Genomic DNA, 17,341 nt, shown 5'->3' with positions numbered 1-17,341 from the left:
AAATTATTTTTTGACTGACTGATGCTTGGTCAGGAGTGAATTGGTAGGACAGCACTGTGTGCAGACATGCAGAAGACACAGTAATCACAAAGATCCCTGGGAAGATCTGTGTTACAGCCAGGTAAGTGAAGCTGCATCAGCTTTGTTTTGCTGAATTCAGTTTTCAAGTACCACTGCTCCTGTTTCATCGAAGCCTGTTTGTGGCTTCTAAGGGCATCAGTCTTCTCGCTGGATTGGAGGTCTCTTGCTAAGAGAGATGCAGCTTCTTGCTTAACAAATCTCCGAATCCTCGCATTACAAAGCTTTCCTATAGACTTTAACTGGACCTCAAACGAGTTTTTATTCCAGTGTTTGTATTCATATGGTGATCAGTGGGGCTTAAACACCTGCTTCTGCTAAAATGGCCTTTCTATTTGCCAGGGAGAAACACTTCAAAACCAACCAACCAAAAAAAAAAAAGCCCAACACCACCAATAAACACCTGGCCGTTGGCTATCACACTTGCTTCATGAGTGGTAAGTTCTGCTGGAGTTCAGTAACTATTTTTTGTTCCACCAATTAACCAATTTTAGTTTCCTGTGTGCATTTATTCTGCTATAGCCCCAAGCCCTGGGCATTTATTGCTCACAGGGCTCTGAGGAGCTTTCTCCCTTTCCATGCTGGCAGCATCATTCATGCAGATCCACTAGGATCTTCCCCAGTGACCACCACCAAGACAGGTCCTGCCTTCAAACTCTTCTGTGGTCACATTTTTCCTAGTGGTCACAGGAAAGCACTGATCGCTGCTGAGTGCATGTGATCCGTGTTATACGTGGCAGACGATGAACACTCAGTAACTGCGCTGCTCTACCTGTCTGCTCTTACTGCTGGTTAACCATTGCTGGCCAGATCCACGTTTTGGGTGTAAAACAGCTCCTGGGTGACTTCTGTGAATTAAACTCCTTTGGGCGTTAAAAACACAGGCCTAACTCTTCTCCTGCCCACCTTTTCTTTGGCTCTTAAAGGGAAGGATTTTTAATAGCATGGTTTATTTTGTTCCCATTGGATGCTCATGGCAGGGACAGGATGTGATTTTTTTTTTTGCATTTTAACTAGGTACAGTCACCATGGTTTGCTAAATTGATGCCTGTTTAGGTTTTTTAACAAATGTGTAATGCTAATAAACTTTGTAATGTTTCTGCAGAAACATTACAGCTGTTAGCTATAAGGTATGCATGGAGTGAATCCTGAGGATGGTGTATAGGACCACTAAAGATTCCCCATTCAGAATTTACTTGTGTCTTACGAATTCTTGGTTATTATTTCTTAGACCTAGTTTGCCCAGTGAACTTTGTTAATGATGTAATTCTAATAACAGGGATTCATTCAGTCCTACAGTGTCACTTTTTTATTGGCTATACATGTAATGTGAAAAAGGAAAGGAAATTTGGAAAGCAAATAGTCTGATTCTTTATTTTTTGTTTAAATTATACAGCGAAAGCTTTAACATAATAATAAAACCGTTTTCTGAAATATACAGTAATGAGCATGGCAATTCACAAAGTGATAAAATATAAAATCTGTGTCTCTTAATGTAGTTTTATGCTTATGTTTCTTACTATGCACACTTAAAATCAGTGAAGGTGTGTATAATATAGGTTTCTGTATGAGAAAAGCAAAACAAAAAAATGTAGATGTCGAAAAGATAAAATCGGGATATGATAGCCATATCTAGTTTATGTTCTGATATAGTTCATGATCAAATGGCACAAAGTGAACCAGATGACCTCTTCAGTCCTGGTTTCTTCATGGATGTCATTGGAAGTTTTGTCTGCTTTCAAATCAATTGTTTTTTCAGTAACTGCTTCTGTTCCTTTGTGGAAATGAGGAAATAACCCCAAACTAAAAGACTTGTGGCTTAGAAAAGAGCAGTCATTTTTCCAGAGCACAATTTCTACCAGTACAAGTAAGCTAGTCACTCACAGGGAAAACCTAGAAAATGCATTTATAATGTCAGTAAGCATCCTTTTCAAACTTATAATTGGGGTGAAGTGTTTGTAGACAAAATTATTTTCTATTAAAAATAAACTTAAAGCCATTGAGGTAAACCATTTCTTAAGAATAAATGGGTAATGATTGATTCCGTGCATCTATTGGATGTGGGATGCACGGAGTTCTTGTGAATGTGGCTTCTCTGTAAAACATCTCCAAGGGAACCAAGGGAAGGCACGAGGACGGCTCATGTCTGCTTTGCTGTGTTCCTCAGTGTTCCCGGGGCTGCTGTCTCCAGTCTGTGTGTGTGCAGGTCAGTGGTGCCCCTTGCTCAGAGCTCTGTGTGCAGAAGCAACTTTGCTTGTCTCATGTTTTCAATCACTGTGGAGAGAGCACTGAAGTTACTAAAGATGACAGGAGAGGTTCCTACATCTGTAGAGCTTAAAAATCAGAAATTAAAGCTATTCAGGATACCTAGACTTCTAAAAAGTCTTAATATTACTTTCTTTAAATTTTAACGGGTAGTTTTGACTAGTTATTTTGTCTCAGCAACAAAGTTTTGACTGGAATTAGCTGCTAGAAAATGTTAAATAACTGGCTTGAGAGAGTTTTTTTCTTCGACTATTTTTGGTAGCTCTTGTTGGTAGCAGAAATTTTATACTGTTTTAGTAGTCCAGTGACAAAGTGCCATTGAAATACTGATGGGGTTCATCTAGTGCAGTTCACAGGTTGCACAGATGTTGTTTTCTGTGTTTCTCTGCAGGTGTCCTTTGAGCTTCAAAGCTTAGTCTGAATGCCAGACAAAAATCTGTGTACTGCTGAAGTGGGAAAAAAATAGAGGACTGTGAACCCAAATCACAGCCTCATTGTTATCCTGCTTGTCCGTGGAAATGGGTTTGTTTTGTTACCCATAGTTTTTGAATCTGGTTTACCCCAATTTACTATTTTCTAGGGGTTGAGACCTCAGAAAAATGCAGTTTTCTAAGTGTTAATAAGGTGGACAGCCAGGAGAGGGGAGTGTAGAGACACCAACCCATAGGCATTAACTTCAGTCCTCAGTGGAATATGTATTTTTAAACCTTGTTTACCCCTAGGACCGGATTGAAACAACTTCAGTGGTTCAGATTATGAAGCAGAACAGCAGTGCACTGAAGTCTGCAAATGCCTTTAACCAAAGCAGGTGGGTTTCGGGGGCAAAACTACAGTGTTTGAAAACTCCACCAGTTCCCTAACAGGCCTCGGAGGCTCAGACACCAAGGACAACTCCCCATAGTTTAGTGCCCTGTTCAGAAATATTCAACATTGTCTTCCCAGAAGATGCTTGGGCTAAATTTACATTATGTTTCTGAAGTGCTGAGAATGGATTTTACTACAGAAATTGACCCAGTATTTCTCAAGATTGTCTTATATAGCCTTCCTTTAACTGCATTTGTTTTGTATAAGCTTTAGATGGTTAAAAAGGGAATCAGCTTATTTCACTCACAGGTCGAAATATCTTCTGGTTCGTAAGCGTACATCCTGTTCCCGTATTTGCCAGTTAGATCAGCTCGAACTGTCATAGAAGGGTCTTGAGGGGGGGAAAATGCAGGACATTAGTAATGCACAGTTTATGAAGTGAGCCAATGGCAAATAATAAGGGAAGAGAAAAATCTGAGGCCTTTTAAAATGGTGTTGATTGGCAGAAAGGTAATCTTGAAGCACCAGGCTTGGACAGAGCCTGTCATTCATCTGAGGACAGGCTCGTAGTAAGAGGCCGTGTTCAGGTGTGGCACGGTGTCACAGACAGGACCAAACTCTTAGAGGATGTATGCTAGTTGTTAATACGAGTGACATGCTGTTTGTTTCCACCAGTGGAATGAGCCTGTCATGGTCCTGTTTTTTTAAAAAAGGTAGTAGTGTTTTTTAGATGTCACACTTTAGTTCTGATGGCTAAACAAGTAATCTGAGATAAGGCCCGATTTGGGTTTCTCAACATAAGATGTTCCTTTTGAAAGTCTGGGCTATTCTCACAGCTTTAGTGCTGAAAAGAACGTAAGCTATTACTTGGAGCAACATGAATTTAGTGGGGACCATACAGGAAAAAATGCTGCCAGTTGGTTGTTTTATTGTGATTATTCCACTGGGCCCAGAGACTCACCCACAAAGAGGATCCTAGGGACGTAATGGCCATCAGGTGCCATGTTGTCATCGCTGCTGGAATGCTGTCAGATAGATAGCCTCTTTTAGTGAAGGGTAACTGTCAAAACGCTCCTCCAGGTGCTAGGAATGGACTGAACCAGCTAAGCTCGTCTCAATTCTGATATGATCAAGTAGGGAATTACCTGTTCTGTCCAATTTGTCCCATGTTAGATGCTTGGGGAGGACAGAAACCCCAGGCAGGCAACTAAGAAAGCCTGATGACTTTATAAAAAAAAAAAATTTTATCAGAGTATTACTTGTGTTTGCAGTATACAGAATGGTATTTCCATACCAATAAGTGTGTGTATGAAAGTCTCCCTGCCTTCTCTCCAGGCAGGATCTGTGCTGGTGTTCTGCAAGCCTTGTTGTACATTCCCAGAGAAGCAGAAAACCAGAGAGTTTCAAATACAGCTTCAAAGCTGTGCAAAGTGAATCCATTTCTACTATTAATATGGATTATTCCACTCCCCAGTAAACATTTACATTAATACTTTAAATTACAAACTTACCACCAGATTAAGCATGATGAAGTCCTCCTGGGCCATCTGCTGGATCTCTGGGCTGGAAGCAAATGCCTTCCTCAAAGCTAAAAAAAAAAAATAAAAATAAAAAAATAAAAAAAAAAAGCTTTATTTGGGTGGGGGAAGAAAAAAGGAACAACAAAAAACAGGGATCGCTGCATTTTGTGGTTTTGCAGTATCTTACGTTGATCATAAACCTACCAGTAAAGCAATACTTTTCTGACATGTGCATATCACAGAAAGTTTGGAGGACTTGGTTCTAGTAAAGTAAAATGCAGAAGACATTTAGTCCTTGGGACACTGAAATGCTGGTGTATGAAGACACTTCCTTCTCAGTGACAACACGTCATGAATGTGCATGGCTTGAGAGATTTTGATCCCCAGTGTTGTCTGGAAAGGTTTGCTTTGCTCACCTTGGCTGTAAGGACACTCTTCCAGGTGGTGAATAACCATCAGTGGCTTCTTGCTGAAACGACATTGCAAGAAAGGAGTGGGGGGGCAATTCAGGGCTCTTACAAACAGCACTTGCAAGGAGTTAAACCACTGAGCTGCTCTAGGAGCATGCTCACATTGCAGGAGCAGTAGACCCTGGCTAGCAGGGAGGTGCAGACACAGTCATGTTCAGAGGGATCAGATTCCCAAGAAGGTAACGCTGGAGGCACCACAAGGGTGTTTGGACTGATACCAAGAACTCCCATCTCAAAGAGGGGCTGTACCCAGTTGACTGCTCACATACACTGAAGGTGGAGGTAAGACATGCTGGCTGTGCAGGAGGCCATAGCCCACACCTCTCTCCTACTGTTAGGGCTCTGGAAGCCCACAGAGTAGGAAATAAATTCCTGTAGCTTGACCAGGTGTTTTTCACGGCTTGTAAGCTCTTACAAGTGTGGCTAATATCAAGCAGGGCAGCAGGCTAGAAAAGATTTGGAGAAGGATGTGAGACTCAGTCCTAGAAGATGATCTCCCAGAAGGTGAGCTCCCACCCAAATGTTGTTCAACCTCTACCATACAGGTGAACGCTGCTTACACAGTGCACAGTGCACATCACGTTAGAGCATACCTTTGTTCTGTTTTGTTGAACATATGAAGAGGCATAGGAAGAATGGAGGATTACCTGTGTTTTGATTGTGCTAGACCTTCTTCATATGTCTGCACCCACTCAATGTCATCTCCCCAGCCTGTTGAAAGAACCTTTAGTTAATTTACTGCTCAGTTTGGATGAGGATGTTCTGCTGAAAGTCACACATGCATGCAGGTGCCACAAACTACACCACTTCCCTCAGGGTAGCCAGACCCTCCGAGTTCTTGTGGGTACCAGGAGAGTCCCAGGTGGACATGTATGAAGAAACAGATGATATGGAGAGGGGGGTGAAACCCCATCTTTCCTGGGTTTCAGATGATGGATTAGGATTACAGGCAGGTATTTCCAGCCCGTCAAAAGCTGGAGCCCTGAGTTCCTCCCTGAACACCCTCCCAGAAAAACAAACCAGGCTCCCTGTTTGCATTCTGCAGTAAGGGATTGATGGGCTGGCATTAGGGTGGGTAGGGATGCAAGCATGCTTTTGGCATGATGTGCCTGGATGTGCTCACCTGATGGAGCAAAGCTTGGACGTGAGCCTGGAACCCCTTCCAATCAGTGCCCTGCTCATGAGCTGCATAACCCATAGGAACGGGACGTACCTGCTGCCTGTGTATGAGCTATGATGCTGGCAGGAAAAAGGACAGCAGTAAGATTGAGCTGGCTGCTGCTTGGCTCTGAGACTACAGCCTCCTGCCAATTTAGCATGCTTTGGTAGGGTTAGGAGCTGCTGGTGGGGCTGCCTGTTGGGCTTAGCTTCTGAAAAGCTGATCAGCGGCCAGCCTAACAGTCTGGCTCCTGGCTCCATCCTCAGCCCAGGTTTGGAGCAAAGAATCTGCCTGTTTCCAAGTACAGGGCATGAAGACTTCTCACTTGTTGAACGGAACAGGTCTCTTGGCCATGGTACAAATGTCACCTGTGGAAGATAGGTTTGGGCTTCTGCTTCTGCTTGGGGATAGAGAGGGACACCCAGCTGCTGCGCTCAGAGCATATCCTACTGGGATGTGTGGCTGGAGGTACACGCTAGGCGCTGTGACAGGGAAATATGAGTGCTTCAGGGCTGCCTCATGCATCCCGGTCACTCACCTCGAGAGAGAGTCTGTGGGATCCGTATCTGAGCGGGGCTTTCCTCCTCTTCTTTGGGGGGCTTCTGAACCTTTTCCTGTGCAGCTACCATTAGGCCATTGCAGAGGAGGAGGGAGCACAGTAATGGAAAGCCGTGCATGCTTCTGGCTGAGAGAGAAGGGGTTGACTCAGGCAGGCAGAACTTGGCAAATACTGGAAAGAAGCCCATGAAACATCTCCATGTTAGAAATATTTTTACCTCAAGGTGTCAGAGCAAAAGCTTAGGGAACCTTTAAAGTGATTCTGAGGGTTTGTCTAGCTGGTTGATCTCACCAAGAGAAAACAGCTGCATCTGTCTACAGCAGCAACAACTGTTTAACTCTGTAGCTTGCCTTGCTGCTGAATTTCAGCATTTGTGTGTATTTTTCCTAACACCTGCGTAGAGATAAGCTGCTCAATCCACTCTGAAGTGGTCTGTATTTTCAGCCCAGCATGGATCAGCCAGAGCTCCAGAGAGGTTTGGTGGGAGGTAGGGTGGCAGAGGAGCAAGGCAGATAAGGTCAGCTCTGTCTGAATGCACCTGGAGCCTGATGGGTGACTTGGGAAAAGTTGGCTGAAATAGCCATGGGGCAGCAGGTGCCATCTGTCCTGCCAGCCACCCTTTTCAACACGTGAGATCTCTGTGTATGTTATCTGGCTTGGCCAAGCAGTCCTCACCTGGGTGCTGTTCACTGGTCTAATAATCAGCAATTAAATCTAGCAGCAGCCTACCCACAAAGAGCAGCTATGCTGACGGGGAAGAAATGCCTGGTCCTCCTCAACGACAAGCCGAAAAAGCCATTTCCATGGAACTGGTCTCTCACCTGGTGGCTCCCGTTGATGCCTTGAAGCGAGTGTCCTTGTCGCCGTCTCTCCCCCCCAGCCCAGCTAAGGCAAGGTCGCTTTATACCTCTGTATTTGCACAATGGCTGGGCATGGACGTCAGCTGGAATTCCAGGATATCCTGCTCCTGCCAAGGTGCAGAACAACCTTCTTACAAAAGCTGTCCCTAATCAGCCCAGCAACACGCATGTTTTTAATCGAGGTTTATTGATTTATTAAAGCATTCACACAGAGCCTGTGCTAGACACGCCTGGCTCCCTGGGCATGAACTGTGGGTCTCCAGGTACCGTGAAGTCCCCTAGAGGCAAACGGAGAGATACAGAGGAGGTGCATACACCTCTCAGTGCCTTCAAACCAGGAGTGGGACGGAGAATAGTACTCTTAGAAGAGGCTTAGCATATTTCTTTCTGAAAAATATTAAAGAAAATAAGAAATCACAATGTAAAAAGCAACAACGTGATATAACTGAGCCATGTTACAGTTAACAGGGAACACCAGCAAAACGAAAGGGGCATGCAAGGATAAGAGAGATGAACGTGTGGGATAACCAGGGCTTGCTGCACAGCCTGAGGGAGATGGTTTTTCCCCATCATAAATCTTAAGTGAAGCACCGACTTCCAGTGGAGGGATGATAATTCTGGGCAAAGCTTTTATGGTCTCACATGAAAAAGACCAAAATTCCCGTTGTGGAACCAACCACCAGCCTGTAAAGAAATCCCAGCTCTGCGTCTGTACACAGTCAGATTTTGGTCTTCCTTTGAAGACCTCAGTGAAACAGCTCTGGGCTGCTAGCGAGCTAGACCATGATCGTGGTGGCTGTGCTTCAAGGAGGGGGGAACTTCTTGGGGGGGGGAAATGGGCATAAATGAGCCACTGAGGAAACTTCACCAGTGTTTCACCACCAGTGGCTTGCAGGATTACAGGAGAGAGAGTTGCTGAAATGTGAAGCGTTACATGTTTCTTGAACTAGAGGGTACTGCATGAAATCTGGATATAAATTACATGGGGAAGTTGCGTTGTGCAGAAGAGATTCAATGGTCATTTCAGTAACATTCAAAAGCTGAGCTCATTTGCAAAACTAGCAAATAAAAATGTCTGTATGCTGCTGTGCTCTGAATGACAAGCCTTCCTGAATTACAGGAGAAATAAAAGCCAGCATGGACAGCTGTAGAAGAGGTTGGGAAAATAAAACTAGCATACAGCTAGAATTAAAAAGTAGGTGAAGGGATGGGGGGAGCAGGGGTACATGTGGGTCAAGGGAATGAAGTGATGCTGCTGAGACCCAGCTCTTGTGAAAAATTTCAGTTACGGCAGGGTGGATAGGATAGATCCACACCAGAACTGCGGGCATGATGTATATAATACACCGATCGATTGAAAAGGAACTTTGATAAAGTCTTAACTCTTGATAAAACAAATCTGAATATGCAACATATGGGTATTCATTGCAAAATTAATTCTACTTGATTTAACCAAATCAATCAAGGCTTTCGATTAACACTCCATGGAGTAAACATGTTGCAGTTTGCAGGCTGCTCGTGGTGGTTTTATCTTATCCAATAACCCAAACGTAACTGGCCAAAACAAATTTGTGCTAGAGTTCTGAATAGTCCCTCCATTAAGTATCTTAAGCAGGTAAAGATAAGAAAAAATATCTTAAAGTTGTATGCAATCCGTAACAAACAGATTCAAAGCAGCAGGAAGTATCTATCTAGGAAACCACACAGCTCTGTTTGTCTAGTTATTACCTCCACATGAGATAATAACAATTTAAGGTGTGTTTTATCAATCAAATGTTTTCATATTTGATAAAATAACTCACAAAGGCACCTCACTTTACTGTTCTGCACGCAGAACTCCTGAGACACATCATCTTTGTGTCCCCTTGAGGATGGAGAGGCCCCAGCAAGCCCGCAGGCAGGATCAGCCAGCACCGGGACACGTCTCGCTAGCTGGATGGTTGCTGGGTGGCAGAGGCAAGGCAGCAGAGCCTCCGTGGAGCTGAAAGTCCTACAAATGCATCCTGTGGCAAGGAGCCAGGATGTGAAACAGCACAGTGACTGGGCAATGAAACAACTACCCCAAGCCATGCCAACTCCCAAAAGAGAGATGCCAGAAACTCAGCTGCCATAGAAATGTTTCCTGAGATTCATCCTGTATTTGAAATCCTAAAATGATGTAGAAGATGCCTGTGACTATGCATTACCTGTCATCATGGTAGCTGGTACAAACAGGTCCCTCTGCTATAGATTTTCATCCCACTGGCCACGGTTCTTTTTTTGAAATATGCTTGGTGTGAAATCACTTCCATGCTTTCGCAGGAGGTGCTGAGCACTTTGAAATGTCTGTCCAGTTCCTTAAGGTACCAGATTGAAGCCGAGCAGTCACTAGCATCTGTTCGTGCATTGCACTGGTGAGTTGGAGCCACTGGGACCACTATCCAGCACAGAGGAGAGGAGTGGGTTCAATCAATAGATAGCCGAACCTGGATTTTGCAATCTGCAAGGTTGAAGTTTCATGAGATAAAATGACTTTTTGTACTGTAAGTGCTGGCCTAGCAATGCAGAGCCAACAATGGGGAGTTCAGTCAGTGTCAGTTTAAATCTATATTTTTCAAGGCATCTTGCAAAACCTGCCAACCAAACATTTTATGAGCGTGCAACATCAAAATACAATTATTTCAAATCAACAAGGAGCAAAGATGTCCAGGTAATGGGCTGCAGCACAACAGTAGTTTGTGTCTCACCAGTTTCCTGCTGATCTTCAGAACCAACCTGTCTTCGTGGTGATTTACACTTACATTTGTTGTTTACCTGATGGGTTGGGAATAACTTTGACTGTTAGTAATCTGAAATGTGTGGGATCTCTGGACAAAATTCCAAATTCCGCATTGAGTAGTAGTTGAAAAGGCAAAACCTGACTTCTAAGGGGTGGTAGTAATTTAAAAGGCAAACAAACCCACAGCTGTTTAAAGGAGGAGAGGGAATTAGAGACTTAAAAGGCATGCTCACGGGAAGGCTGTTTCCCAAGCACTGCCATTTTTTCCATCTCTCAGGCTCTTTCAGTGGACATGGTTTGGTTGCAGTTCTTGATGTTAGGGTAAGGGGTACTGGGTGAATGTTTATTTCTGCTTCAGGAATTGATTTTATTGTAAACTTCCCAAATCTTATACCATGGAGATCTTTAGAGAAATTCCCACTTGCTTTAGGATTCTGCACAACTGCAAACTGTTTGGCTTTCAGTTATCTTTCTAAAAGTCTTAAAACTGGGAGACCCAGTAAAGCACAAAAAATACACTAATAAATGTCATAGAGTCACCAAAAAAAGCTAAGAGGATTTCAGACTCCCAAATTTTGTTCTTGCAACAGAAAAAGAGTGTTTTATAGGAACAGCCACTGGGCATTTCATGTACTGTAGCAGCTTTGGCTCCTAGTAGATAACCACAGGGTCTGTATCTGTTTAACTTCAAAAAAGTTTAGTTGTTAGGAAAGGGGAACACTAACTCCCTATGTCTTAAGAAATGATTACAGACTATCAGTCTGGTGTGCCTTTTCTGGGTTCTGCAGCAAAAGCAGTAGGATCTTCTAACCTCCCTCTCCCCGCTTCTTTTCTTGAGTCGTTTGATAATCTGATTTTTCTCTTAATTGACACTGTACAGTCAGCTGAATTTTCTACGGACAGGAGGACTGCGTGAGATTCTTAACGTAGCAGCATAAAGATGTGTAAGTGCTCCTACTCCTTCTGCAGTTCACCAGCCATTGGTGTGTTTGTGCCAGGTTTACTTAGATATTCTCAGTCCCTGGTTTCACCACATGTGACAACATCTTAACTTGCCCAACTTCTGATAACAATTCTAGTCCAAGGTCCTCAAAAGGACTACATCTGCAGACTAAACCTCAAGCTATCTGTTTTACAGCCTTAGGATACTTTTTAAAATTCCAATGCCTCCCTTTAGGTCCACAGGGATTCATGGAGTCTTTGTGGGTTGCTAGCTTTTGATTCTTCAGTTAAATTGATCTGTGCCTCCTCAGGGTACTACCTCTTCAGCAAAATGAGCATGCCAAAGGTCAAATTTAACAAAACCCCTAAGATTCATTCTCAGGCATTGCAGACGCTTCATAGAGAGCTGGTGGCAGAAATCCAGATAAACCATGATTCCAAAACAAACAACCCTCTTCCCCAGAGCAGCTTCTTCCCAGTCTTCTTGCTTCCTCTGAGATTTCTTCTGATGCCCTTGTATGTAGAAGCTGTCAACACCTTTTCTTCTTCCCAGGCTCACCAGATCCTGTAGTCACAGTCTGTCTGGGAATCTCATCAATTTATGTGTGTGTCAGGCTGAGGGAAGAGACGAATTGTTTCCCCGCAACTTCTTCCTGCTGAACTACCTGCTCTCAGGAGCCCAGGTGTAATTACTCTGTCAGCATGGAAGCTGTCCACTTGACTTCCTCTGCATAAGAACAACCTCTTTCCCTGCCTAAACCAGATAAATCTGTTTTATACCAGGTGAATCTATTTTGTAATGCGTCTCTTCTTGTTCCTAAATCTGATTTGTTCTTCTAACTCAGTATGTGCTTTTTATCTGAGACTTGGAGCTGGCATGGAAGAGCTGGTAACAATGCCTTTTACAACCAACGTGAGAAACACAATGCACAAATGCAGCAACTCAGGTGAGCTGCAGGTTTGGGCTGTTAAACAAGTAGGCAGTCACAACACACAGCAACTCAGACTGTGTGCAGTCCTACTGAAGTTTCAATCTCACACATTAATGTTCATGACTGGTCAAGCAGAAAAGTAGTATTTTCTTTCTTAGGTTCCCAGTCATGGTCTGGACAATTGGCAGCAGCATGAACACTCGGGAACAGCCAAGTTTTTGCTTTTTGTTAAGGGATGTAACGTGGCAAGAACAAAGGAGGTTGCACAGAGGATGTAGTAAACTGCCTGGTGGGAAGGCAGTGGTGTCTTTCATCTGCAGAAGACAATGATGGTGCTGGGGACCCTGTGCTCTCCTTTTATTTACTTGCCTTGTCCTGGCTTTGACAGGGAATGCGATGTGGGATCAGAGAATTTTAAAGTTGGCTCCTCCCCAGTTCTTCACCCTTACGTTCTACTTTATTTCAAGAACAGTTAAAAAAAAAATCACCTCAAGAAATGTTAACTTTCTGAACACTTCACTGTTTGTCTGATAATTATTCAAATAAGGGACTGAGGTCGGACTAATTGCATGGGACAAGATACTTTTAGGGTTCATTCCAGGGAGTCTTTCCCAGATAGTCTGTCTGTTCTGGCACGGCTGGGATAGGACACACAGAGATCTTACATTTTATCCATATAATCAGATACCACACCTAACACTTCCTGCACTGTGCTTTTACTTTGTAATAGTGCCTAATCAGAGATGAGTTTTGGCTGTCCTGTGAAGCAAAATATTTTCCCTTTTTCCTCAGGTCACTTGTATTTGGAACCATCAGATTGTTCTGAAGTAGCTGAAATCTCTCCTCAGCTCTGAGCTTTGCTCCTGAATAAACGTGTACTCGCTATCTTTTGTCCTCACTTTGTAGGCAGTGCTTGAATAAGAAACTTGGCTTCAACCAGCTCAGTAAGCTAGGAAGCTGATACCAATTGTTTATTTTCAGATCGTTATTACTGATTGCTTCAGCACTTTTAAAGAAAAGCCAAAGGTTTCTGCAGTCTAAAGAGCTGTATCTTGAATCCCCTTTCCATTTCTGAGTATTCTAGAGTAACAGGTACGTATGTTTAAAATCATGCTGTACCTCAACAGACCAGTCTTCTGTTTTATAAGTGGGTAGACTGTGAACAGCATTTGAAGAAGGAACTAGGGTTTGACAGATACACAACAATTTTTTTTTTCAATACATGGTGAAGTCAGACAGACCCATGGCCATCAGGCAGCTCAGAACTAGCTTGTCCTGACTTTACTGTGTGTGTGCTGTGGTTACTGGGCTCACCTGGGGGGCAGTTCCCAGGGACATGGGGTTGCAGGGAACATCAAACGTCCATCGGACAGCATTTCCTGGAAACTTTAGTCTTGCTGCACTGACGCACCAGGAATGGCCTGCATATCTGTGATGCAAATGCCTAAGTTTTCCAGGTTATTTCCAGGATAGGAAGCTGTACAGGCCTTTCATACCCATTGTATAAGCAGCTTTGGAATACCCAATGGCATTTTTGACCTGCAATACAGCAGGGTGGTGCCTCTGCACACCTCCACACTCCCCTTGCTCCCCAGCACACTGGGTGGGATACCATGTTTAAAAAGCAGCATCCCGAATAAAGCAGCATCCCAAAGTAAGCAGTACCCCTTCCCCCTGATGCCTGGTGACCATTGCACCTCACCACAAGCCAGCTGTTAGGCCAGCCTCAGGAAACTCCCTCCCAGGGGTGCTCCCAGTATGGCCAAGGACAGGGCCAAGATGACCAACAGCATCCTCGCTTGTATCAGGAATTTACTATGTTTAGTTAGAAGACTAACTAGTCTTAGTTTCTAGAAGACCAGAAACTTTGTATGTCTAATGCTACTGTAGTCACTGAAGAATCAGCCTCATCTGTAAGACTATACAGAATTGTATCCCAGGACAGAGGAAGGAAGGGCTGGATAACCTAGGCCTGGAGAATGTGCCTGGGAAGAATAGGTGAGGAACTCGTGGTATGCATGTCTTTGGATGTGTACATGACTTAATTTAGTATGCACAGCTAAGTTGGAACAACAAGATAAGAAAAAATGAGATGGTCTGAGCATGCACAAGAACTGGGTTCAAGCAGCGAACACAGTGAGGAAGACTACCGACGATCACCAGAGACCCCTGGAAGACCATCAGTGGAAACAAATGCGCATGCATCAGGAACATTTACATATTTTAACAAATTATGGGAAATAGTATGCATATGTTAATTATTGCTCAGAAATCTAATGAATATATATGTTTTAATTAGAATCATTAGGGTTGGAAAAGACCTCCAAGATCATCTGGTCCAACCATCGCCCTACTACCAATGTCATCCACTAGACCATGTCCCTAAGCACCACGTCCAAACAATTGTTCAGGCTATAGGGGTTGTATACAAATGGAACGGGTTGCCCAGGGAAGTGGTGGAGTCACCATCCTTGGGAGTATTTAAGGAAAGGTTGGACATGGTGCTTAGGGACGTGGATTAGTGGATGACATTGGTAGTAGGGTGATGGTTGGACCAGATGATCTTGGAGGTCTTTTCCAACCCTGATGATTCTATGATTCTGTGTGGAGCCAGGAGCTGGACTCGATGATCCCTGTGGGTCCCTTCCAACTTGGGCTATTCTACAGTTCTAATTCGGCATGCACACTAGGTGGAGCGATCCTTTGTGCGTCTGGCGCCACAAATAAAGAATGCCTGCTTTCTAAAAGTCCAAACTGGGTCTTAGAGAGTTTCTTTGACTGACTTTTACGGGTTGCCTAGGGAGACGGTGGAGTCACGACCCCTGGGGGTGTTTAAGGAGAGGCAGGACGTGGTGCTTAGGGACGTGTTTAGGTGGCAGGGGACGGGGGGACCAGAAGATCCCGGAGGTTTTTCCATCACAAACAATCCCGGGATCCTGGCATTCTAAGATGGCGGCGGGGCCGGTTGCTAGGGCCGCGCCGTGCCTAGCAACAGCGCGCCTGCGCAGCGAGGCGCTCGGCACCGCGGGGCAGGCCGGGACGGCCGGTGGCGGGCGGCGGGGCGGCGGCGGCGGGGGGCGGCCATGAACGAGGCGGTGCTGCGGCAGACGCGGGAGGCCCTGGGCCGGGTGATCCGGCGGCCGCCGCTCACCGACCGGCTGCTGAGCAGGCCGCCCTTCCGCTACCTGCACGACGTCATCACCGAGGTGCGCCGCCGTCGCTAGGCAACGGGGCCGGGCCGGCGGCGCGCCCCCTGCGGGCGGGGGGGGGGGGGAGGAGATTTTGGGGTTGTTTGGGGGATTTTGGGGTGGTTTAATTAATACCCGTCGGTTCCACGAGCTTTTAAAATGTATCTGCCGGTTCCACGAGTTTCTGGTTCCATACGTGGCTGGGCACAAGTTGCTCAGTGGGGGGTCAGCAGTTTTTTTGTTTATTTTTAATATATACGTATCTATTCCCTAAGTTTCTGGTTCTATATGTCGCTGTGCACGAAGAGGTCAGTGGGGGGATAATAGTCTTTTTAAATTTAATTTAATATATATCTATCAGTTCCCTAAGCTTCTGGTTCTGTATGTGGCTGTGCGCAAAGAGGTCAGTGACAGGGATTGTAGGTTTTTAAATGATTTTAACATATATGTATATTGGCTCCCTGAGCTTCTGCTTCCATATGTAGCTGTGCATGAAGAGGTCAGTGGGTGTTTAGTAGTTTTTTTTATTTATTATTAATACATATCTATCGGTTCCCTGAGCTTCTGGTTCCATATGCGGTTGTGCATGAAGAGGTCACTGGGGGGATAGTAGGATTTTTATCTATTTTTGTTATAGATGTATCAGTTCCTTGAGCTTCTGGTTCCATATGTGGCTGTGCATGAAGAGGTCACTGGGGGGATAGTAGGATTTTTATCTATTTTTGTTATATATGTATCAGTTCCTTGAGCTTCTGGTTCCACACGTGGCTGTGCACGAAGAGGTCAGTGGTAATAGCAGTAAGCTGCCTTTGAAATGTGTGAGCCCGCGTTAACGCTGCAGGTGTCCCATGTTCCCTGACCGCCAAGGTTAAAGGTGGAATTAAACAGGAGGGAGGCCGGAGCCGTAAGCAAGGATTATGTCTCCCTGGTGCACAGACACGAGCGGCCCCGATCCTGCCGCAGGCACAGCCCCAAATGCTGTACTGCCTCTGGAAGTGAAGCAGGCCATTACGCCTGCTGCTGCCACCCGAGTATTATCCCACAGAAACCTTTGAGCGCTCCTAACTTGTGCCTTTTCTTCTGTTTTCCAGGTGATCAGAGTGACAGGTTTTATGAAAGGACTTTACACGGATTTTGAATTGAAATCAGATAACGTCAAGGTGGGTATGAATCTTCCCTGTTTACCCAGCTTCAACGTGAACAGTCTTTGAAACTTTCCACAAGGCTCTTCTGGTCTTTTTTGTGTTCAGCTTCTGCTGCCTGCCTTTAGTTTAACATTGTGAAGAAGTATGAAAAGGATATTTGCAGCCTGTTGGTTAGATTATGCAATGTGTAGGGTGAACACCTATAGATTACATTTATAGGTATAGCTCAGGGGGTGGACGCAAACAAGCTGTCATGTTTAAAGAATTATTTCTGAACACATCTCAAGAAAGAGAGATCTAACCGATGACTAAACATAGGTTTCCAAACGTCTGCTGTATTGCAGATAATGATAATCACTATGTAGCAAACTCGCCTTGAAGCAGTTAGGCACTGATAGTAAATCTCAAACGCTAGAAATCCGCACACAGCTTTTTCCTGAGTCTGGAGGTCTATTGATAGAATGCATGTTTTTATATTTATTGCTTTTTAAAAAATGTGTGCATATACAGGCATATCTGTGTGCGCTGTATACACATACATTAAATATTATTGCATTATAATACAATTATAATAAGGCATTCATCCATTATAGGCACTCTACAGTAGCTTTACTGCTGTCTGTGAATGGCCAATTACTGAAAGAGGAAGTTAATGCTCTTA

At 44.4% G+C, this 17,341-nt stretch overlaps 2 protein-coding genes across 9 annotated transcripts in view; one reads left to right on the top strand and one right to left on the bottom strand.

The window, feature by feature from the left end:
* Nucleotides 1–2,211: 2,211 nt before the first annotated feature.
* LOC310901558 (anterior gradient protein 3-like) lies at nucleotides 2,212–7,580 on the bottom strand. The gene is made up of 7 exons (XM_083841380.1): nucleotides 6,835–7,580; nucleotides 5,785–5,848; nucleotides 5,084–5,136; nucleotides 4,659–4,735; nucleotides 4,109–4,172; nucleotides 3,455–3,538; nucleotides 2,212–2,352 (listed from the first exon to the last, which is right to left on the bottom strand). Exons 1-7 carry the CDS (start codon nucleotides 7,040–7,042, stop codon nucleotides 2,303–2,305), a joined length of 600 nt encoding a protein of 199 aa, XP_083697506.1. The 5' UTR covers nucleotides 7,043–7,580; the 3' UTR covers nucleotides 2,212–2,302.
* Nucleotides 7,581–15,393: 7,813 nt separating this feature from the next.
* Nucleotides 15,394–17,341, top strand: part of TRAF3IP1 (TRAF3 interacting protein 1) — a 45,547-nt gene continuing 43,599 nt past the window's right edge. For 5 of the 8 annotated variants that reach the window (XR_014585865.1, XM_083841150.1, XM_083841146.1 and 2 more), the window contains exons 1-2: nucleotides 15,394–15,553; nucleotides 16,627–16,695. Coding sequence is in view for 7 of the 8 variants with exons in the window: in XM_083841150.1 (XP_083697276.1) it covers nucleotides 15,431–15,553; nucleotides 16,627–16,695 (192 nt within the window). In the remaining variant the exon portion in view is untranslated. Of the gene's footprint in view, nucleotides 15,554–15,679; nucleotides 15,761–16,172; nucleotides 16,224–16,251; nucleotides 16,318–16,626; nucleotides 16,696–17,341 lie in introns of those variants that run through there. The other 3 variants (XM_083841147.1, XM_083841148.1, XM_083841149.1) reach the window with 3 other exon arrangements.

This window comes from Anser anser (assembly GCF_964211835.1).
Source record: "Anser anser genome assembly, chromosome: 6".
Taxonomy (NCBI): domain Eukaryota; kingdom Metazoa; phylum Chordata; class Aves; order Anseriformes; family Anatidae; genus Anser; species Anser anser.
The sequence above is the reverse complement of the archived record's forward strand: the minus strand, read 5'-3'. Positions and strand labels throughout refer to the sequence as shown.

Bases quoted from the DNA above. Each gene is read 5' to 3' on its own strand.
- LOC310901558 (XM_083841380.1), bottom strand. From the start codon at position 7,042: ATGGGCTTCTTTCCAGTATTTGCCAAGTTCTGCCTGCCTGAGTCAACC. The intron at 5,849-6,834 runs GTGAGTGACCGG...TTCTTTCAACAG, and splicing joins CCCACAGACTCTCTCTCGAG to GCTGGGGAGATGACATTGAG. The intron at 3,539-4,108 runs GTGAGTCTCTGG...CCCCCCCTCAAG, and splicing joins CCCTAGGATCCTCTTTGTGG to ACCCTTCTATGACAGTTCGA.